This window comes from Labrus mixtus, chromosome 8, assembly GCF_963584025.1.
Source record: "Labrus mixtus chromosome 8, fLabMix1.1, whole genome shotgun sequence".
Lineage (NCBI taxonomy): Eukaryota > Metazoa > Chordata > Actinopteri > Labriformes > Labridae > Labrus > Labrus mixtus.
Window position 1 is genome coordinate 29,265,576 of NC_083619.1, and position 22,357 is coordinate 29,287,932.

A 22,357-nucleotide genomic window follows, 5' to 3' on the forward strand; every position below is an offset into this window, starting at 1 on the left:
CCAGTCAACACGCTTCAGACCAGTGTCAGCACAGAACCCTCGGACTGGACTTGTATGTTTTGATATTGATGGGGACACTTGACACGGTCCTGTGTTTGTGTTCAGGTTGAAAGTAAAGACGTTTATTTCTGGTCGTTCTGCTTTCACGTTGTCATTGTGGATTGGTTGTAAATGTGTCAACACCCTGGTTACATCCCGCAGTGACTCCTTTCTCTTTGGTCTCCCTCTCAAGTCCGTCCAAAAATGACATCTGGTCCAGAACTCTGCCGCTCACATCATCTCCAGAACCCCCCCCCCCCCCCCGTCCTTCAGCAGCTTCATCGGTTAAACATCCCATCGACTCTTAGATTCCGCTCGTCACCTTTAAGGCCGTCCATAACCTCTCTGACCTCCTGCACATAAACACAGTCGGCCTAGTTTTTGCGGTGTGTCCGGCTCCGTCGCCCCCGTCGTCCTTTTTTTTGCAGATTCAACATGTTGAATCGGCGGTCGGTGATGAATCTCTCTGATTGGCTGTTGGGAGGTTTCATGTCTCTCCAGCCCTCCTCTCAGGTTCAGTAAAGCCCCTTGAGCATGTCTCTGTAGTCTCCATGCTTTCACCCATTAGTGCGGTTTCTCTTTATTTGTCTCCTCCTTCTCTTCTTTTCTTTTTCCACTAAAAGACGAAGAACTGACAACGCCAGCGCCATTTTCTACTTTTCATCAGACATTATTCTCCATCAGTAGACGACCTATAATACAAGTGGTGAGCGACAGCGGTGTGAAAATGCTCTTCTTGTATCATAAACAACGGACTACCGCCCCCTACTGGCATGGAGAGGTATTTCCTCTCACACATGACCAGAACGTACGTGGTGGTTGGTCGTTGGCTGTAGTCTTTGCGGTGTGTTCAAGTGCAACTTTTTGGCCAGGACGTGAGGCGACGCCACAGTCGGCTTTCGTCGGCACTAGTTCTTTGCCGTCTTTCTTTGTACGTCCTTTGTTTTGTGTTTTCAGGCGTTCTCCTCTGGTTTGTTATTGTTCTAACTGTTTGTGTTACTTGTTGTTTTGTGGGCGGTGGCCACGGCTTCTTGTTAACCTCTACATCTCCTCGAAGCCTCTGCGAATATTTGCCTACATACTGGCTGCTGCATTGTTGTCAGAGAAGCCAGCACTTCAACATGTTTCCTTAATGATCAGATAGTAAGATACCTTTATCATCTCACTCTCTAAACAGCTCACTGATTGGACCATTACAGTTTTCAGCAGATTGAGCAGCTCTGATGTTAACATGTAAACTGTCACACAGATGTGGAGCAGCACCTCCACCTTCATCTTGGAACATCCACACCCCTTCAACACAACATGGTGCCTGATGTACCTGCTGTGTGTGTGTGTGTGTGTGTGTGTGTGTGTGTGTGTGTGTGTGTGTGTGTGTGTGTGTGTGTGTGTGTGTGTGTGTGTGTGTGTGTGTGTGTGTGTGGAGATGAAGCTGTTGTTTTCATTCTGTCCAAACGCAGAGACGCACCCAGGAACCCAAAACCAATATTGTGTTTGTGGGCTGGGTGAGAGGAGCTCGCTGCTTCTGTTAAACATCAGAGGAGATATTAACGGGAGGTTTGACCTGCGTGTTCCTTCCCTCCCTCTATGACCTCGAGTTTCTGTTTGATCTGAAATGACGCGACCGCTAACGACCTCTGTGTACGTAATGAAACTGCTGCATTATATATATATGTTAAAAAATCCAGATCATTTGAGGAGGACTGCTCCGGAGATTCTCCTGAGATTTAATGCTCACCTCACAATTACTTAAATCGCACCTTTAATGTTTGCACTGCCTGTTATTTAATGTCTGTTTTTTGATAACTCTGCACTATCTGCTTTTTAAACATTGCTGTACATATATAAACAACACAACTTCAGAAGGTCAACACTTTTTTATTTTTTATATTCAGGTCTAATTACAGATTTTTTTGCTCAACTGTTTTTAGGTTCTTGTTTAAATCTCACATATATTTTTATCCCTGCACGGGTTATGTACATTTCTTGTATAAGTCTATTTTTAATTGCACAGTTTAAGTTTGATTCATCTAGAGGTATTCTTTAAATCTTCAGGTTAATATATATGTATGGGGGGGGGGGGGGGGGGGGGGGTCGGTTTGTGGTTAATTTGTAACAAATGTTTTATGTCATGTACGTCTTTGTAACCTGCTACTGGATGCTTTGAATTTCCCTCGGGATCAATAAACTATCTATCTATTTATCTATCTATCTATCTATCTATCTGTCTGTCTATCTGTCTGTCTGTCTATCTGTCTGTCTGACCTGCCAGGTCACACCTGCATGACGACGTAGACGGTTGCTGTTTTCAAAAGTCTTCGTTTTCAGGAACACAGTTGTCGTCTTTGGATTACATCACAAGACGTTTATCATTGTTCTGGGAACTGTTGGAACCCCCCCCCCCCCCTTTTATTTATTGATTCTTCTCTGCACTATTTTAGTTCCTAGAAACCCGTTTTAGCGCCTGCCCAAGGGAAGTTACTCTCCCAGCAACCATGACAGTGAGAACGGAAAAGGAGTCCCCATGGTGTGAAGTTCTCAGGGAACTCTTGTTCTGTAAACGTGCACCTTATAGCCCATAAACAGGCCCCAGGTTTAGCGGACTATCCCTTTAGAGCCAGTAATGTCACACCAAAGAAAACATCAACACAACATGTTTGCAGAGGATCTTAAACAGCTGTTTGTTTTGGAGGAGGGTGTGATCAGAGAGCGGAGGATCAGCTGGTTGTTGGGATACATGTGGGTTCAGTTTTCAGCTCTGTTGGGTTTTTTTTTATTTTTTTTATCTCAGCTGTGTCCGAGGTTCCCACCAGCCGATAGAGTCCATCCACTGTGATCTCACTGCAGAGAACACGACTTACTGAACCACAGCGGTTCATACAGTGGGAGAAAGAATGGACGGATTTAGGAATGGAGAAGTGAAATGTTTCCACACTAATCCTGTTCCCCCTCGTCTTTCCCACGGACCTGGACGCCATCGGTTCTCTCAACACGTTAAAGCTCTGTCACATGTTCAGCTGCTACTGTCCTGCTTCATTTGTCTCAGTTCCCTGCCGTGCTGCCTTCAAGTGCTCCTCACAAAATACGTATTCTCAGGCCTCGTCCATACATAGGCGTTTTTTTTTTTTTTTTTTAAACTTTTTATGCGTTTTGGCCCTTTTATACGCAAACTGCATTTTTCTGTGCACCGGTTTCTCCTCCGTTCGATGTGATTGTGCAACGCTGTCACTTTTGTTTCCATGAGATCAGAGGCGCTGCTTGTCAACAGGCAAGGCAGGCAACTGCTTGGGGCTCAAACCAGTAGGGGTCCCCAGAGGGCTGATGACTTTTAAACCAAAGCAGCGGCCCAAAATGTGCAAATTTCTGAACGCTGGTTGGAGTGCCCCCCCCCCCACCAAACTGATTTTTGCCAAGGGCCCCAACCGACTCTAGAATCGCGAGTACATGAGATTAGCGGATGGCATATGTAACCAAACTAGCGCTGGTGCTAATGTTGCTAACGCGTGGACTACACCTCAGTGTCCCCTCGCTTGTTGTCCTGCTTTAGGATCCATTCAGCACCTGACAGCTGGAAATAAACACAGAAATTAAGCTACCAGTGGTTAATAAATATACTGTTAGAGTCAGGGGGTTTATGTCACGAGGTAAATGTTAACTCAGACGTACCAGCAAGACATCAACGCACCCGTACCTTTTGGGAAAGTGCACCTGAGTAAACACGTAAAAACAATAAAATAATTTCATTTCTTCTCAAAGGACATGGAGGTTTCCCTCATTGCCAATGCTGTTGAGACTACAAGCACATTAAAGGCACAGTATGTAAAGTCCACCACCAGGGGGCTCTCAATCAAAACAATAACAGGAGATGACGTCGAGGCTGGCGGGGAATCATGGGAGTGATCCTCTCTGCTACTCCCCCCCCCCCACCGACCAGGCGAAACCGACCTGATGAAGAGAATATATTTACAGACAAGCTAATGTATCCGACTATATTTTAGATCATGATGTTTTTATCTCAGCAGCTCATACAGCAACAGTACGGCAGCTTTCAGTAGCTTCCTTATGCAGCGGTCTTTGACGCAACACCCGGTGTTTCCACGGTAACAGCTTCGATACCGGTTAGAAATATTTGAGGTAACGTAAGTAGGCTCAACAAACGAAACTAAAACAGAGGCTTGGTCCATTTTCATTTATCTAGATATTTTGGTGTAAAAATTCAAAATTTTCTAAAGATTGTACGATTAAAAAAATACTGACTATGAAATAAGAAGTCGTCATTATGACATGCTGAGTTTAAATAATGAGATTAAAAGTCAAAACTATGCACTAATAAAAAGTTGAAGATTTAAGGACATAATCATGATAAAATATTCAGATTATGAGATTTAAAAAAAGTCTAACGATGATATTCTAGGACAGAGTTCTGAAAAAAAGTCACAATGAGTTAAAAAAGTTAAAGTTATGCAATAAAAAGTTGAAAAAACGACATTAAAGGACGAAATTACGATAAAAGGGTCAAAATAATGACATAGGGAGTTACAATTATGACATGTCACTCTCCTAAAATTCAGATTTTTTTTAATCTCATAAATCAATTATTACGACTTCTCTCAATATTCCAACTTTTTAACTCAGAATTTAAACTTTTTATTTCATATTAATAATTTATGAAAAGAGTATTTTTTTTCATCAATAACTGGATTTCACATTTATCCCACAACGGGGAAATTTACAGTGTTACAGGAGCAAAGAGCAAAGAGACAAACAAACAAAAAGTGAACACAGTACAATTTAAATCTAAAAATAAAAATTAAGAATGTACAAAAAAATAAAAAAATAAAAAAAATACCGGTAGATCAGCTATTTGACAAAAAGCGTAGTACCGGCCTCATTGGGTTTCCGTACATGACAGCAGGCCCCCTCAGCTAATCAAAAGGGGAACTTTTGAGAGTTTAAAAACCAGTTTTTTCTCCTCCTCCTTCACTCTTTGGAGCGCCTCACATATATCCTGAAGTCCCTGAACGCAGCACAGTTCACATCCTTCAGCCGCTGTTAACGGAGAAGACACCGGAGGTTACCGAGCAACACCGGGAAGCGCTCACATCAACCAGAGAGGACAACACGGCACTTAACCCCACTGTAAGGAGTTATTTACACACATTTAACGCTTATTTCGGAGTTGTATCCTAGCCGGGGGAGGAGGAGGGGGGGGGGGGGATGAGATGAGGCATGGCGGCAGCCGGGTTCAGTTTCCGGGTTTGTCGTCTTTGTGCACACGGCACCGGGCTGGTGCAGAGCGCACAAAACCCAACGTGTTTCTGTTTACCTCCGGTGTGGGGTTTGTGTTTCTGCTCGGTCGTACAGTTCAAAAGGAGTTTTATTAAAGATATTCGTGTGGATGGATATCTCCGGTACTGTTCGCCGGCACCAGGAGGCCTGAGCCAGGGCCGCAGACACCTGGCAGGTACCATCTGTCAGCATGATTACACCTCAGCTAGCACGGTGACTAACACGCTAAACCTGTGTGACACGCAGAAGAGGTGAGACACTTTTACCTGCAGCTCATCCTGAATTCAAAACAACAACATCGTCGCGCTGTTTTCTTAGACCACGTTTACGCCGGACCCTGAACAGAAAAGCGTCAACTTTAGGTTTCTACTCCTCCTATGAAGCAAATATAATTTTTACATTTTTAAACGAAATAAATGTCAAGAGATCAGAAACAGGTGATCAATTCGGCATAACAATGAACAAAACAGGCAGGATATGTTTTGAAGTTTGAACCTGTTTCCATCTGTCCTCTGCTGTACGTGTTGAAATTAATCAATGCTGACGAGGGTTAGAAAAGATCATCCGCTACATGTTGTTTGTTTTGAGCAGCGTTGAGTGAGTTTGTTTTACCTGAACACACACAGTGGAGTGTAAATGAAAGTAAAGTAGACTAACAGAAGGATTTGTGACAGAAAACAACATAAATTAAGTCCCGCTCCTGTGTTTTCTGACTTCCTTCAATGATAAACACTTTCTACTTCCGGCAAGTTCTTCACAATAAAAGTCCCCGGCCTATCTGTAGTTGAAGTGCTTTTAATGTGAAACATCCATATCAGGAAATTGGGTTTTTACAGCAGTAGCAACTTAGTAATAATAATAATAATAATACATATTTTTTATAATATTTATAAGCGCCTTTCAAGACACACAAGGACACTGTACAACAATCAACATTTTAAAAACAGCGATGGATAAAAAACAGCATACAATAAAGAAATGAAATGTAGGACAGTGTAATCGCAGTTTAAAATGTTAGAGTGAGGAGGAGAACTTGAACAGATGGGTTTTGAGTCTGGATTTGAAGATGGGGAGAGAGTCAATGTTGTGAATGTCAGGTGACAGAGAGAGAGCAGCTGAAAGCTCCGTGCAGTAAAATAGAAAAGTGAGGATGAATCGTGATATCGAATCTTTGACTGGATAATCGTGATCGAGTCGAGAGACGAGTGAAGATGCACAGCTCTCGTAAAGTAAGTCAGAAGTGTCAGAAATGAATGAACAAATGTTGATGAAAAGCTCCTCTGTCTGTCACACACCTGTATTGACAGGTGTCGTGTTATTTTTCCCATTTTGTAAAAACATGTATTTCTTTGTATTGAAGTGTTAAAGTGAAGCTTTAACTTCGAGTGATACGGCAGCGGTGTTGAAACTAAAACACACAGAAACATTAACAGTAATCTGGTATGTTCGTGTAGCTTTGTGGAACTTGTAGTTTGATTTAACGCTGCTTAATTAGAGTTTAACAATCTGTTTTAAAAAAAAATAAAACTATTGTGTAAACTAAAAGTTAGTTTTCAGATTAATAAAGAATTTAAAGGAGCAGTATGTAACTCTGACCCCTAGTGTTTAAAATGGGTACTGCAGTCTAAATTCTAAACATCATAGAGAGCTGTCTCCCCCCCCCCCTTCCTCTCTAGAGTCGATGCTCACTCAGGTCACCATGTGGTGGACTCTGAAGCTTCAGTGTTTATCCAGCTCTGCATGGGTCTGTAAACCTTTCTGTGTTCTAACCTCTCTCCATTTTTCAAAAAGCATCTCCAATATTGATCCTAGTTTGAGCACGTTTCTGCTCGTGGAGCTTATTAGAAACATGCAGAGGCTTTTTAGGTCGGGTACAATCACTTCTATCTGAACCACTTCTCTTGCCCGCTTCCATCGCTGCAACACCTGTTGACCTGATAACTGCTCTCATATCTGGCAAACCGAGGGGCGTCCAAAACGGCCGTGTGGGGGCGTGTCTTAAAACCAACTACCTTCTCTGGTCCAAACACATTTTTGTTCCTGAACGTTGTTTGTTTGTTTCCCCGGCAGAGACGATGGTTGAGGAGAGGAGTCGAGCCGTCATGGCTGTGATGCTCCTCCTAGTCTTGACTTGGTCCGGTGGCGACGGGTCGGCGGGTTTGGAATGCAGCCCGCCCACAACGGAGACGCTCGGCGCGGTGCGTTTACTGCCGGCTGTGGTCGACTCCCAGAGGGCGGAGCAGAGTCAGAGACAACACCTGGAGGCTTTGTTCAACAGGTGAGCTGCTAAAGTTAACGTTTGATTAAAAACTAAGGCCGACAAACGATTCATACTTTACACGTGAATGTGTTTGACGTGTAACTGTGGCGTTTTATTAAACCGAACAGGTACGGAGAGAACGGCACCATCTCTCTGGCTGGTCTGAAGCGTCTCTTACAGAACGTGGGTTTGAATCGCATCAGGGCGGTGAGGGTGCAGCACCACGAGCAAGCAGGCCATCATCATCACAATCACCACCATCATCACAATCACCACAACGGCCACCATAACCACCATCCGCATAATGACAGTCACGACGCGAGTGACAGGAAGCCAGCGGCGCAGGAGGGCGGCTCCACGGCGCCGTACAGCGCCCAACTGGTGGCGAGAGCAGACGGTAATAAAAGACAAACCAGCAGTCCTGCAGGGGGACAGACTGCTGCCGGACTGCTCTCTGCAAACCGGACAGAGTCAGCCGCAGTCAGCGAGGGGGGCCACCTCAACCACGAGCACGACCACGAGCGTGTACACCGAGGGCTTCCCGGCAACCGGAGCGAGGACCGAGTGGAGGTAGGACATCAGCTGGACATCGTTTGAATATGTTGAATATCAGATGTTGTGACACCACGTTGTCCTTCCTCATAATGATTCTAATATGTGAACGTGCTGTTTATCGTTGCCGTGGAAACTGCCGTACTGAAGCTGTATGAGCTGCTGTGATAAAAACGTCATATAAATTATACTGGGATACATTAGCTCGTCATGACTACAGTCACCTTGGTAACGTTTTCATCGAGGGGGGGGGGGGTTAGCAGAGAGAATCACTCCCATGATTCCCCGCCAGCCTCGGTGTTATCTTTTGTTATTGTTTTGATTGCGAGCCCCCTTGTCTGACTTCCTGTCCAGGCCTAGCTCTTCCGTCCAGCTTGAGGCGTGCTCCGTCAAAATAAGACTTGCAGCGTATTTGAAACGGAGACGGAGCGCGGCGCCGTTCAGGAAGTGAACAGACGAGTGTCACACTCCAGGCTAAAGACCGGGCTCAAGGCTCTGCGCACACATGCAGGGAAGGAGCTGGATCTTGTTTATATATGCAGCTCAGGCGCCCAGGAGTTCACTCCTTGTTGCCGTAGTAACGAAAGAAATATCAATATGGCAGTTTTGTTTTTTGACCGGTGTGGGTCAAAGAGTTTGAAGTTGTAGTGTCATGACAACCTTTATGTAAGTATTAAAACAAGAGTTATACTTTATGTTTTAGGAAGTGAGTCACCGCTGAGAAGAAACTTTAAAGATTAAAACGAGGCGTCTGGAGCATGTTTTCTAAGATTCTTTTTCTCCGCTTAAGGGCGCACTCACACGAGGCGATCTGTTACAGGATAACTTTACCAGTGTGAGTGCGCCCTGAGAGAGACTCTCTGGTTTTCAATGTGGATTTTTATTAACCGTTTTTCCTCAATGAGTGCCGTCGTTTTCACTTCATTTGTGTTTTTTATTTCTAGTGTCTGAACGCCTCCAGCATCCTCTCCTCACATGGGATGTCTGTGGAGGGGAGCATGACCCTCAGCGACTTCAGCATCCTCTGCCCCGCCCTCCTCAACCAGATTGACAGCGAAGCGTGCATCCTGGACGGAGATGCTGCACAACACGGGGAGAGAGGTAAGAACGAGCGAGGGACCGAGATTTTATTCATTTATTAATTCAATTCAGACAGGACAGTGGATAGAGTCAGAAATCAGAGAGAGAGGGGGGAATGACTTGCAGGAAAGGAGCCACAGGTCGACTTCAAACCCAGGCCGTCCCCTTTGAGAACCACAGCCCACATAGAGCTCACTCACCACCACACTATCAGCGTGGTTTACTCTGGGGTCACTTCTGCAGAATTTTAGGACATTAAGACCAGGGGTGTTACAGATGTTTTTACTCTCAGCTGCAGCTTGAGTTGACTCAACTGGATGAATTTAATCTCTCTCCGATCTCTAGATCATAAGCATGCTCACGGTCACCACGACCACGACAACTTGGACCACGACTTCAGCGAGCGCTCCGGTGGAGAAAGCAGCAAAAGCATCATGACAGGTGAGATCAAGAATCAATGACATATCAGTAGGAGATTAAAAAGTGAACATGGAGGTGAAGTTTCTGAAGAATTCTCCGGTAGATGAGGTGTTTGATCCGGTTGTTTTTTTTATTTCTTTTTTATTTAAGCGTGGGTCGGAGGCTTCATCTCCATCACCATCATCAGCCTGCTGTCGCTGCTCGGCGTCGTGCTCATCCCGCTCATGAACAGAGTTTTCTTCAAGTTCCTCCTCAGCTTCCTGGTGGCGCTGGCTGTCGGCACGCTCAGCGGAGACGCCTTCCTTCATCTCATCCCCCACGTGAGTCAGCCAGACGATGAACATCCAGTTGTTTTTTTACAAGTCTGGTTATTTAACACGCAAATTTTATTAAACGTCTTGCAGCATGATCCCTTTAATCGTATTTGGCAAAAGTCAGACATAAATAATTTTGAGCCTTTTTTAAATGTCTGTCCAGTTTCCTGTCGCCACTTTCCAATTCAGAAAAACAACTTGATTCCTTTCTTTGCCCCAGGTTGTCTGACCAGAGATGTAGTAACAACTTAAGTGACCTATAGTACTATCTGATCAGACATTAAGGAAACATGCTATGTTGAAGTGCAACAATGCAGCAGCCAGTATGTCCTCCTTCTAACTTTAGATTCTGCTCCTGAATGCTCTGGATTTGTTTGGACCAGAGAAGGTAGGCGCTTTTAAGGCGACCCCCCCCCCCCCCCCCCCAACGGCCGTTTTGGACGCCCCTCGGTTTGCCAGATATGAGAGCAGTTATCAGGTCAACAGGTGTTGCAGCGATGGAAGCGGGCAAGAGAAGTGGTTCAGATAGAAGTGATTGTACCCGACCTAAAAAGCCTCTGCATGTTTGACCAGAGTTCCTTTGAGCATTCACACCACCCCAACCCAAACAAACTATCCCACCAGAGGTTGTATCAAATGGAACAGACAGTTCAGGTGTTAAGTCCCCTCATTTTGTAGTCCATAGGTTTGAACCAACCAAAATCACCTCAAGTCTGACCCAAGTAGATTTGGTGTCGGTCCAGAGGCCAGGTCGTGTCTGTCTGTGATTTAGTTTAAACTTTGATAACGGTAGAGATTCATGGAGTGTTTGTCGCTTCATCCCGTCAGTCTCTTTCCTTCGCCCACCATCACCACCACGAGAATCCTGGGATGAATTTCTCGGAGGGACATCAAGCGCACCAGGAGCAGGAGGAGAACCTGGACCCTGTGTGGAAGGGTCTGACAGCTCTGAGCGGAGTCTACATCATGTTTCTGATCGAACACTTCCTGACGCTGGCAAAGATGTATAAAGACAAGAAACAAAAGGTCAGACTTTGTTCCTTTTGTGTTTGGTTTTTCAAAACTTACTCTAAAATCTGGAATATAAGTGTACCGGTATTTAAGCCCTAGTCTGTTTTTGGGGTTCTCTCAGAGGGTTGTTGTCTTTAGCTGAGGAGTCTTTTCAATCAAAGCAGCTATACACATACTGAACAGTAAACCACAGTTTGCTAAATGAAATGCACATGATTATGACCTCATGAAGGAGCCCAGCACACATTGCAATACAAAATGAACTGGGGCTTATTTTCAATCGAGTCTGGCCGCGTGCAGTGTGGTGATGGTGACAGCTGCCACACTTACTATCATGACGGCGTGTCCGCATTTTATACTGGATATAGGACTCAGACAAACTTTAAGATGTTTAAAAAAAAAAAAAAAAAAAGGTTTCAAAAGTTTGTCTCATAAATTGGATTTTACGGTTATTATATTTTGATAACTCTCCAAACAGGTCCAAAAGAAATGGGATCAGAACGACAAAGCAGATCCGGAGAAGCAGCCTGCTCTGGAGGAGAACGACCTGAAACCAGCTGAAGGTGGGATAAGATACAGAACCAAAAAAAGAATGAAATTTCACTTCATCTCTGAGGTGGAAGAAAAAGTCTGAAATCCTTTATGTTTTTAAAATCACAGTTAAAAAAAAAAAAAAAAAAAATCTCTGTTAGAATGTCTCGTGACTTCTCCCGTTGGTGTCCGAAGAGACGTTTTGAAGCCCAATGTTGGCAGCCTTTTTTATTTATTTAGGGCTAATTGTTAAGGTTAGCATAAAATGAGCTCCTAGATTTTTGGGTAAAATGTATTTTTCTCTGACTGATGGTCATTAAATCTCAGGATCTTTGTATAACTTCAGGATGTCTGGCATATATAAGAGAGTCATCTGCATAAAAAGAGAGAAGCACTATGATATTGAATAATCTGGTCAAAGACACCCAATTTAGAGAAAACAATAAGGGGCAAAGAACAGAGCCTTGAGGGACACCACAAACTAACTGCTCAACAGAAAAATAACTGTAGCATTTAGAGGATAACAGGTGGTGATTTGAATGTTATTGTCTTTCTCCAGATGTGGAGACGAATGGCGCAGGTTTGTTCGGCGACCACTCAAACAACCTGCATGGAAGCAGCGTGGCCGAGGAGGAGCAGGTGATGCTGGCGCCGCAGGTGTCCGTGTTGCCATCTGGTGCCGCCGCCTACACCGCTGAGGACTGCGAGAACAAATGTCACTCGCACTTTCACGACACGGTTGGCCAGGCGGACAGCATGCACCACCACCACCACGACTACCACCACATCCTGCACCACCACCACTCCCAGAACCACCACCCGCACAGCCACTCCCACTCCTACTCAGAGCAGCACTTCCAGGAGGCCGGCGTGGCAACGCTCGCCTGGATGGTGATCATGGGAGATGGACTGCACAACTTCAGCGATGGGCTGGCTATCGGTGGGTTGAAAAAAGACGCTCAGAAAGAAACAGCAGATGGAAACGGCGTCTTATTCTGTGAAGTGGCCATCATATAAATGAGGGTTCTCATTCTTATGTCTTTAAAATTCAACAAAACTGACCTGAAAGTAGCTAACAGTTTGGATCTTCAAAGCACAAACCGCAGCCATGTTAACATGTTGGCGTGTCCCCTTCTCGTCGTTCAGAAGTGTTTATTGTGTGTTTGAATATCTCGCTGTGCAGGTGCTGCCTTCACCGAGGGTCTGTCCAGCGGTCTCAGCACGTCTGTGGCTGTTTTCTGCCACGAGCTGCCTCACGAGTTAGGTAAGACGTTTGGTTTCATCCTCTCTCAGCCGCAGATTCAGATGAGTTAGCAGTATGACACGCTTCTTTTATTAAAGTGTTTTATCGTTAGCATACTGAATGAGGTCGTTGTTTTTCAGTGGGTTTGTATGACGTACTCTTCAGTAGAATCTGTATTACTCACAGAGTATGTGGTGAGTGATTAAAGTGAGTGTCAGTGCGTCATAGAGCTTCCTCTTTCCTCGTCCGTCTACGAGAGCAGCAGAGAGGAAAATGGAAACGGGGCATCGGGGTTAAAACGGCGAGCAGCGAGGAGTCGCAACACTCAACTAGGAAACAATAGAATCAAGATGATTTAGTCGCTGACGGTCGCTCACGTCGTGTGCTGATAGAGCACAAACAATAGAGATGTTTCTTCATGCAGTATCATTTTTTAAAAGATGGATGACAGAATGAAATGTGCACTCCGTTTCCCAGGTGACTTTGCGGTTCTCCTCAAGGCCGGTATGACTGTGCGTCAGGCCATCCTCTACAACGTGTTGTCGGCCATGATGGCCTACCTGGGGATGGTGACGGGGATCCTGATCGGACACTACGCAGATAACATCTCCATGTGGATATTCGCCCTGACAGCCGGGCTCTTCATGTATGTGGCTCTGGTGGACATGGTGAGTTGACGTTTTTTTCTCTCATGCACTTAAATGCACCACGAACAAAACAGCTGACTCGTCACAGACATGCAGCCGCTTCACAGGAAGTGACTAATCTGAAGTCTGCTGTCCTTTTCGAGGAACTTTGAGATTTTGAAAAAGCACAGAAACAGGAAGTGGTTAGGGATCCCAAAGTGATGTCAAACAGCTCAAAGGAACGGTAACAAAGGTCAATGTGTGATGTCATAAGGTCAATGTGTGATGTCATAAGGTCAATGTGTGATGTCATAAGGTCAATGTGTGATGTCATAAGGTGGATATTACTGTCTGAGAGTTTGTTAAAGTGAAATGAGACATTCAAAGATGCAGCAGTGTTCTTCCTTTACATCACTGAGACTACAGGGAGACACTGAGGACGACTATCTACGGAGAGCCTGAAGGGACAAAATAACATGAGATAAAAAAAACAAAATACACTGTATTAATTCAGAGCTTCATTACATCACTGACGGCCCTAATTGATACTTTAACATGAAAAATAAAACCCTGCATGGCCGTGGTCATTGTGTTACAAATTAAAGGCTGCGGTGGAATTACATTAACGTACCAAATTATAAATCTGTATAAGCAGAGATGGCGTGGACAAGCATGCGATTCATGGGATAAAAGCGACGTCAGGTCTGTTTGTGCAGCAGAAGCAGAAGTTCAGAGATGTTGAGTCTGAAAGCACTCTCGTCCAGTCAGCTGCGTCTGAGCTGTCACCGGTGCTTCAGCTCGGCCTTCACGACCAGCTGGCCTCTTCACACACGCACACACATTTTTTATATAAACAGGTCACATGTTGAAGTTTTACACAACCACAAAAACAGTGAGCTGTCAAAACCTGCTGCCGACTGAGAGAAAACAGCAAATGTTCCAATGTTTGATGCTGACCCCTGGTGGCCACAGCTCAGCACTGCGCCCTGTGAAGCAGACACCAGATCCCTGCTGACACACAGACAAGGACGTTTTGCAAAGACAGGATTTCCTGCAGGGTCCCTCTTCACACGACTACAGCTTGATTCTAGTTTAAAGGTCATGATGATACCATGTAGTCCTAGCTGGTAGATGAAGTTCCTCTTTAAGTTGTTAAAATCACTCTCCTCTGTCCAGGTGCCGGAGATGTTGCACAACGACGCCGGGGACCACGGCTTCAGCCACTGCGGCTTCTTCCTGCTGCAGAACGCCGGCATCCTGCTGGGCTTCTGCATCATGCTGCTAATCGCCCTTTTTGAGCACAAAATCCAGCTGGACCTGGGCTACTGAAGGACAGTTCAGTCTGTGAGCTGCGTGCGCGTTTCAGCGTCAGAGGTGTGGTGTGTTGTTTGTTTTCTTTAGGTGTTGTCGCTCCGCTCACCTCGACTTAGTTTGTATTCTCGCAAAAAAAGAAGCATCAGTTCCACTGCCCACATCTCTCTGTCGTCGTAGCTGAAGGAGGAAAAGTTCCAAACCCCCCCGAGCTGCTGACGCTCCAGTTCATCATGCTGCTTGAGCTGAGGTTAGAAGAAAAGTTTTAGTTTTGGTTTAGGACAATTCCTCCCATTTCTGACAAACTCCTGAGCCTTAACACGGCCAACAAAAACACAGAAATCCTCGTTGTAACATCTCTTCACTCACAAATCCTCCTAACAGTCTAAACAAGAAACACACTGCGATGTCGTGTTTGCCTTCACGATTCAGTTTTTAAGTCTGATTCAGGCGTTTACTTCGACTGCATCAGAAGTGTTGGAGGCGTTTCTGCTGCAGTTAAAAGCATGTCAGTATTTCATCAACTTAAAAGTGCCAAAAAATAAAAATATCGGCCCTAATTAGCATATCAAGTGACTATCTGTATCGGCTCATTTATCTCCGATATGCGCCGATGTTACGAGATTTATTCACCAATCAAATAGCATTTCATTTGAGTTTAATTGGATTACACTGGCAGTTCTCTTTCACCAGCAGGGGGCGCTGTATAGATTACAACCAGCATCATCACTGTGCAGAGTGTCGAGCAGTGATAGAGGGATATGGGATTTTTGTGGCTGATACAGACATCGATATTGGGGAGAGAAAAAATCTCATCAGCCGATACCTTTCTTAGATCTGTGTTTGATCTGTAGTTATATTGATTTATTGTGCTGATCCTTCAGTTATCAAACACTTGTTGAAAAGATTTATAATGAAGACGAGATGGTCACTCAAGTAACTGAGCATGTACGTGCATCACCACTCGACACTCTGCAGAGTGATGATGTTTGTTGTAATCCATATAGCGCCCTCTGCTGGTGAAAGAGAACTGCTAGTGTAATACAATGAAACTCAAATGAAATGCTGTTTGACTGAATAAATCGAGTAATATCGGTGCATATCTGAGATAAAATGAGCCGATGTTGATAGTCACTGGATATGCTGATACGGGCATAGATCTGAGAAAGATATCAGTCAACATATCGGCATCAGATTTCTTCTCCCTACCCAATATCGATATCAGTATCGGGTCTTTACTGCGTTTTTTTCACTGCTACTCGTTGGAGATTAACTGGAGCAATTAAAAAAACCCTCGCACCTCTTTTGTCTTTAAGGGTCAAGTTTGAAAAATGTTGTGCTAACAAAAAGAGTTCTGCAAGATTGAATGACCGTTTTCGTTAACAGAGTGTGGCGGCGCTGAAAGAGAGCGATTTAACCCCTTCAGAGGCAACAAAAACAACATGATTTTACCAAAATAAAAGGTCTAACTGTAGGGGAACGGCCTGAGCCTGTTGGTTACTAAAACATCTTTTAAAGAATGTGACGTGTTTGGACGACCCCCCCCCCCCCCCCCCCCTTTCTTCCTCGAGCGATGACTGCTTTTGTCAGCGCTCTAAGTTAAATCAAAAAATTTAATTACATTTACTTTAAGTTAAATCAATCTACTGAACCTTTTCCTCTCTACGAGTCATTTGGAGCCATGTTATGTTAAAATAAATCGGATGTTAACGCGGACGCATCTCTGGCAGGTCAGCCTCGATCCCATGTGACTTGATGGGAAGTCGGCTTGTAAAGAAAAACGGTGTGTGTCCAACATGAAGTAATGTCCCCTTCTTTTTCTTATTTATTTGTACTGTTGCAGCTAAAGGGTTAATGTGGCAGCTCAACTTGAATCTGTGTTACAGATATTCCTTTTGTTACGTTTGGTCTGGAAGTGCAGACGTCAAACACGAGTCAGTCACCAGCTGTCGTCGTTTCTTTCTTTTTATCTCTGTTACATTTCTTACATTTACTTTACATTTTTTAAAGAGGCTGCTCTGATGTTTCGGTCAAATAAGAAAACAACACAAAGAGAGTGAAGCTCTAAGTAACATGTTCATGTGTGTGTACAGTACTGAGTCTCTGTTCCTGTCGCTTCTGTTACCACCGCTCCTGAAGACGCCTCACGAGACGGCGCGCCGCTCGGTTAAATACGACCTCAAACGTTCGTCTTAAACGGGCTGTGCTGCACGAAGACTCTCGACACCGCGGCTGCCAAAGAGATGAGCATCAAAGAGCGCGGCGTTTAGAGCCAGCGTGATGGAACGACGTGTTCTTTAACGCGTAAGTGTAGTGTTGTAGACCAAGACCAAGACCGGTCTCGCCCTGCCATGGTCTTGGTCTTGACTCAGTCTTGCCCTGCCATGGTCTTGGTCTTGACTCGATCTCGATCCCTAAAGGTCTTGGTCTTGACTCAGTCTTGCCCTGCCTTGGTCTTGGTCTTGACTCGATCCCGATCCCTAAAGGTCTTGGTCTTGACTCAGTCTCACCCTGCCTTGGTCTTGGTCTTGACTCAGTCTTGCCCTGCCTTGGTCTTGGTCTTGACTCGATCCCGATCCCTAAAGGTCTTGGTCTTGACTCAGTCTCACCCTGCCTTGGTCTTGGTCTTGACTCAGTCTTGCCCTGCCATGGTCTTGGTCTTGACTCAGTCTCGATCCCTAAAGGTCTTGGTCTTGACTCAGTCTTGCCCTGCCTTGGTCTTGGTCTTGACTCGATCCCGATCCCTAAAGGTCTTGGTCTTGACTCAGTCTCACCCTGCCTTGGTCTTGGTCTTGACTCAGTCTTGCCCTGCCTTGGTCTTGGTCTTGACTCGATCACGATCCCTAAAGGTCTTGGTCTTGACTCAGTCTCACCCTGCCTTGGTCTTGTCCTGACTCGGTCTCGATCCCTAAAGGTCTTGGTCTTGACTCAGTCTTGATCCCTAAATGTTTTGGTCTTGTCTCGGAGCACTCTGGTCCCGGGTATGACTTGGTCTTGGTTCTTGTGGTCTCAACTACAACACTAACTAAGTAAACCTTTTGGCAGCCACAGTGTTGAGAGTCTTTATGCATCATATCTCGTGTTTTTTATTTTATTTTTATGACTAATCACCTGAATAATAGATGTCCGTGTGTTTGGGGCCTTTTTATTGAAAATGCTTTTGGGTTGTTGATTTGACTCTGATCATTTCTGAGGTAAAATGGATCTATGAATATAAAGTGCACAGGGGATCAGTCCCATAGACGTCTCTCCTCTTGTTACATTTAAAAGCAGCTGAAAGTTTTATTTTATTTTGTCATGTAGTTAAAACTGTTTCCTGTTTTACTGCTGTCGGTGTTGCATGTTTTTCCTGATGCAGAAAGTGTGTGTGCTTGTTCTCCACACCTGAAACCAAAAATCATCATCGATTTTAACGGCAGTCTCACACACATTACCCTCTGCTCATAAACACAATGCCTCCACACAGCAGGAGCGAAATCCTTTGTGACCTCAAAAATGACCGTCGAGTTTAGTCAACACCTCAAAAGAAAACAAAGAGTAATCAAATATGTGAGTCTGACCTCCGTGTTGAATCTGTGAGCGAGCATCTGATGTCGACTCACTTTCCTCTTTCACATTCCTGAACAACAATAAACTCGTTCACCTTCACACAACTCTTCCGTCTCTGTTTTTATTTTTTGCTAGTGAAAATGTTCCTCATTAGCCGGATTCAGTGATTGTTGAACAACTGTTTTGAATGTGTGACTTTTTGCTCCAGTAGATGTCGCCCTTGAGCACCAGCATGAAACCAAAACAAACTTCTGTTTGGCCACGCCTCCTCCATACTGAAGCCTCCGCTCTCCTCCAGAGACACACCTCCAACCCACTGGAGTGCTCACTGAGGAGTTTAGTGCAAGCAGCACACAAAGTCATCCTTTAGCTCGAGCTGCAGTCACCTGTGTTGTTGTGTTAGCATGCTAATGTTAGCGCTCTTTAGTTAGCTTGTAGCTTCACATTGTTGTGTTAGCATGCTAATGTTAGCGCTCTGTAGTTAGCTCGTAGCTTCACATTGTTGTGTTAGCATGCTAATGTTAGCGCTCTTTAGTTAGTTCGTAGCTTCACATTGTTGTGTCAGCATGCTAATGTTAGCGCTCTTTAGTTAGCTCGTAGCTTCACATTGTTGTGTCAGCATGCTAATGTTAGCGCTCTTTAGTTAGCTCGTAGCTTCACATTATTGTGTTAGCATGCTAATGTTAGCGCTCTTTAGTTAGCTCGTAGCTTCACATTGTTGTGTTAGCATGCTAATGTTAGCGCTCTGTAGTTAGCGCGTAGCTTCACATTGTTGTGTTAGCATGCTAATGTTAGCGCTCTTTAGTTAGCTCGTAGCTTCACATTGTTGTGTCAGCATGCTAATGTTAGCGCTCTTTAGTTAGCTCGTAGCTTCACATTGTGTCAGCATGCTAATGTTAGCGCTCTTTAGTTAGCTCGTAGCTTCACATTATTGTGTTAGCATGCTAATGTTAGCGCTCTTTAGTTAGCTCGTAGCTTCACATTGTTGTGTTAGCATGCTAATGTTAGCGCTCTTTAGTTAGCTCGTAGCTTCACATTTCATGTAAACTGACACAGAATGAGCGTGATCTAAAAACTCTTACTAACATCCAAATAATCAGTGAGTATGTTCTTCTTCTTCTCTCTAGTTCTTGACTAAAACAGCTTTTATACACAAGGGGAGGAGCCGGCCGTCCCGTCCATGTAAACACGGCTCTGACAACAACACAGCCAGCGGGACTCGAGCTTCTCCCTCATTGTAGACAGTCATGACTCAGAGACACATTTACACAGGACAGACTTTATGATTTATTTATGTGGAACATGTCACACGTTCTGTCTTTAACTGACCCAGTTCCCTCACACTGCTGCAGGATGTGGCTGGGTTAAGTATGGGGCCGTTTGGAAGTGATGGGCGTCGTCAGCAGAGGTGGGCACGGTTGATTGGAGCTTTTTTACTCTGTCAACAAAGACGTTCTGACCCTGCACAGAAGTCTACGAAGCCTTACATGGGACAAGCCCTGTGATTGGTCCGCTGAGTAGCATCGTAAACAAACATGCAGAGAAGAAGGAGGCATCCTTTATTAATTCCCACGAGGGGAAATGACTTTAACACTGTTATTGAGACATGTGACACACACTGAAATACACACACATGCACAAGCAGGACGCTGTCGACATGCACTGACTAATATCCAGACTTGATCCGCATTCAGGGGGTAAAGCCAGCGACCCTCTGGTTCCCGACCCAAGTCCCTACAGACTGAGCCACTGGCCGATGTGTTGCATAGATCAAACACAGAAGTATGAATCAGGCTTCAGGCAGAAAGGTTGACCTGCCGGGTTCCACTCTCCCCTTCACTATGCATCATAGGAAACACTCTTTCAATCACACTTCCCAACAACCAAGAAAACACAAAACTCATTGGGCTCACTGTCGCCAAGAAAGCAATCCTCCTCAACTGGAAAAGCAGAAAAAAACGAAACACCTCAGTATGGATAGATCTCTCTGTCGAACACATCACCATCGAAAAACTTACAGCATCCATCCACAACACACCAATTTCTGACAACAAGCCAATCCTCACCTCACTACTTCACCAATAACACAGTTCAAACCCCTGATATTCACTACCACAAATATAGACTCACACACACACACACAAAGACACACAAATACACACACACACACGCAAATACACACACACACATAAAGACACATACACACACACACACACACAAATACACACACAAATACACACACACACACATAAAGACACACAAATACACACACACACAAATACACACACACACATAAAGACACACAAATACACAAATACACACACACACATAAAGACGCACACACACACACACACATACACACACATAAAGACACACACACACACACACACACATAAAGACATACACACACACACACACACACAAAGACACATACACACAAATACACACACACACACACACATACACACATAAAGACATACACACACACACACAAAGACACACACACACACATAAAGACACACACACACACTTACACAAATACACACACACACACACTTACACAAATACACACACACACACTTACACAAATACACTTACACGAATACACACACACACACACACACACACAAAGACACACACACACACATAAAGACACACACATAAAGACACACACACACAGACACACTTACACAAATACACTTACACGAATACACACACACAAATACGCACACACACAAAGACACACACACACACATCCTTTTGTTTCCTTTCTGTATAACCATCACAACTTATTTATGAATTTATTTTCCTCTTACCATCAAATTTAATGTTTTTTTATTATTATTATTATTATTATTATTATTATCTTTATCCACCATTTTATTATGACCTATTTGTTGATTTATTTCCTCTCCTCCCTTATATTCATATCATATTCATCATCATAAATTCTCATCACAGCCACTCTCATTTTTCATGCATTTCTTTTTATTTTATTTATTTCTTTTCTCTCTCTCCATCCAGATGATTGTCTGTTTTTCTTTGGTTGCCTTGTTTTATTCATTATTTATGTATTTTCTGTTTCTCTTATAATTACTACTGCTATCACCCCGTGCCAACAAACCTTTGCTGTTTTTATTTTATTTTTATATTGATATTATCTCTATTATTATTTATCTCTCTCTCTTGCTTTATATATATTTATTTCTTTTATTATTATTATTATTTATTTTGTACTATCATTATTATTATTATAATTTTTCTCTTTTTCTGGTATTAGTGGTATGCTGAGGGGGGTGAAGAAGGCAAGATAATGAGAATAAAAATGATACACTAGCAAATCATAGTCAAACAATCCGGACAAATTCCATTATTATGACTACAACATGATCTGCACTATTTATACTACTGTCATCAATACATAACCCAACAACACACGACACTGGAACACAATTGAAATGGTCCATTACCCACCTTTTTTTTGTTCTTTTTTTATTTTATCATTCCTCAGTTATTCTAGTTTTCTTCTTTCCCTTTGTTTTGAATATTCTTTCTAGCCCCTCCTGGTGCCTCCATCCTCTCAGTGGTCCAGTTGTGTATCTTTAAACACTAAGGTTAAAAAAGGATCGACTTCAGGACAACGATAATAATAACAAATACAAAAATATACAAATACATAAAAAAAACAAAAAAACTATTGCAATGATAAAAATACTGTGCCTTAAAGAAATGAATCAGATGATACCTCCGAGCACCAACACAAACAGATCCCCTCCCATCAGGTCTGCGGGTTGTTCAAGCTTGGCGGGAGGGTAGCAGTAGGCGACCCCGATCAGCTGGCCCTGACCCCTGCATCACACAATGACTGAAGTAATAAAAATAATAATATATATAGAAAGAAAGAGAGGGAGGAAAGGAGGAAAGAAGAAAAAGGAGGAGAAAAAAAGAAAGAAAAGAAAAATGGAATGAAGGAAAAAAGAAAAATAGGAATAAAGATGAAGGAAGGGAGAAGGAAAAAAAAACAAAAAAAGCATACACTCGAATTACACACACACAAGCAGGGCCCTTCAACACCCTCAACATACAACATTGCTAAACGTTATTATTACTCCCTGCTTGCCTGTTTTGTCTC

At 43.8% G+C, this 22,357-nt stretch overlaps 1 protein-coding gene and 1 long non-coding RNA gene across 9 annotated transcripts; one reads left to right on the forward strand and one right to left on the reverse strand.

Moving 5' to 3' along the window:
* Positions 1–1,901: 1,901 nt before the first annotated feature.
* On the reverse strand, positions 1,902–2,283 carry LOC132978485 (uncharacterized). Its single transcript, XR_009673933.1, has 2 exons — positions 2,177–2,283; positions 1,902–1,955 (listed from the first exon to the last, which is right to left on the reverse strand). It is a non-coding gene; the product is annotated as an uncharacterized LOC132978485 (long non-coding RNA).
* Positions 2,284–5,039: 2,756 nt separating this feature from the next.
* slc39a6 (solute carrier family 39 member 6) lies at positions 5,040–18,329 on the forward strand. 8 transcript variants are annotated; one of them, XM_061043597.1, is made up of 15 exons: positions 5,321–5,579; positions 7,399–7,606; positions 7,717–8,158; positions 9,085–9,241; positions 9,566–9,661; positions 9,791–9,960; positions 10,783–10,980; positions 11,444–11,528; positions 12,056–12,436; positions 12,680–12,760; positions 13,217–13,407; positions 14,542–17,201; positions 17,262–17,300; positions 17,427–17,525; positions 17,591–18,329. In XM_061043597.1, the coding sequence occupies exons 2-12, from the start codon at positions 7,404–7,406 to the stop codon at positions 14,692–14,694; spliced, it is 2,157 nt and encodes a 718-aa protein (XP_060899580.1). In that variant the 5' UTR covers positions 5,321–5,579; positions 7,399–7,403; the 3' UTR covers positions 14,695–17,201; positions 17,262–17,300; positions 17,427–17,525; positions 17,591–18,329. The 8 variants fall into 8 exon arrangements, with proteins under 8 accessions (XP_060899575.1, XP_060899580.1, XP_060899577.1 ...); XM_061043594.1 differs by having other exon boundaries at positions 17,427–17,492; positions 17,526–18,329; XM_061043592.1 differs by lacking the exon at positions 5,321–5,579 and adding an exon at positions 5,040–5,178 and having other exon boundaries at positions 14,542–17,393; positions 17,427–17,465; positions 17,526–18,329.
* Positions 18,330–22,357: the final 4,028 nt, after the last annotated feature.

Bases quoted from the DNA above. Each gene is read 5' to 3' on its own strand.
- slc39a6 (XM_061043592.1), top strand. From the start codon at position 7,404: ATGGTTGAGGAGAGGAGTCGAGCCGTCATGGCTGTGATGCTCCTCCTA. The intron at 10,981-11,443 runs GTCAGACTTTGT...CTCTCCAAACAG, and splicing joins ATAAAGACAAGAAACAAAAG to GTCCAAAAGAAATGGGATCA. The intron at 11,529-12,055 runs GTGGGATAAGAT...GTCTTTCTCCAG, and splicing joins CGACCTGAAACCAGCTGAAG to ATGTGGAGACGAATGGCGCA.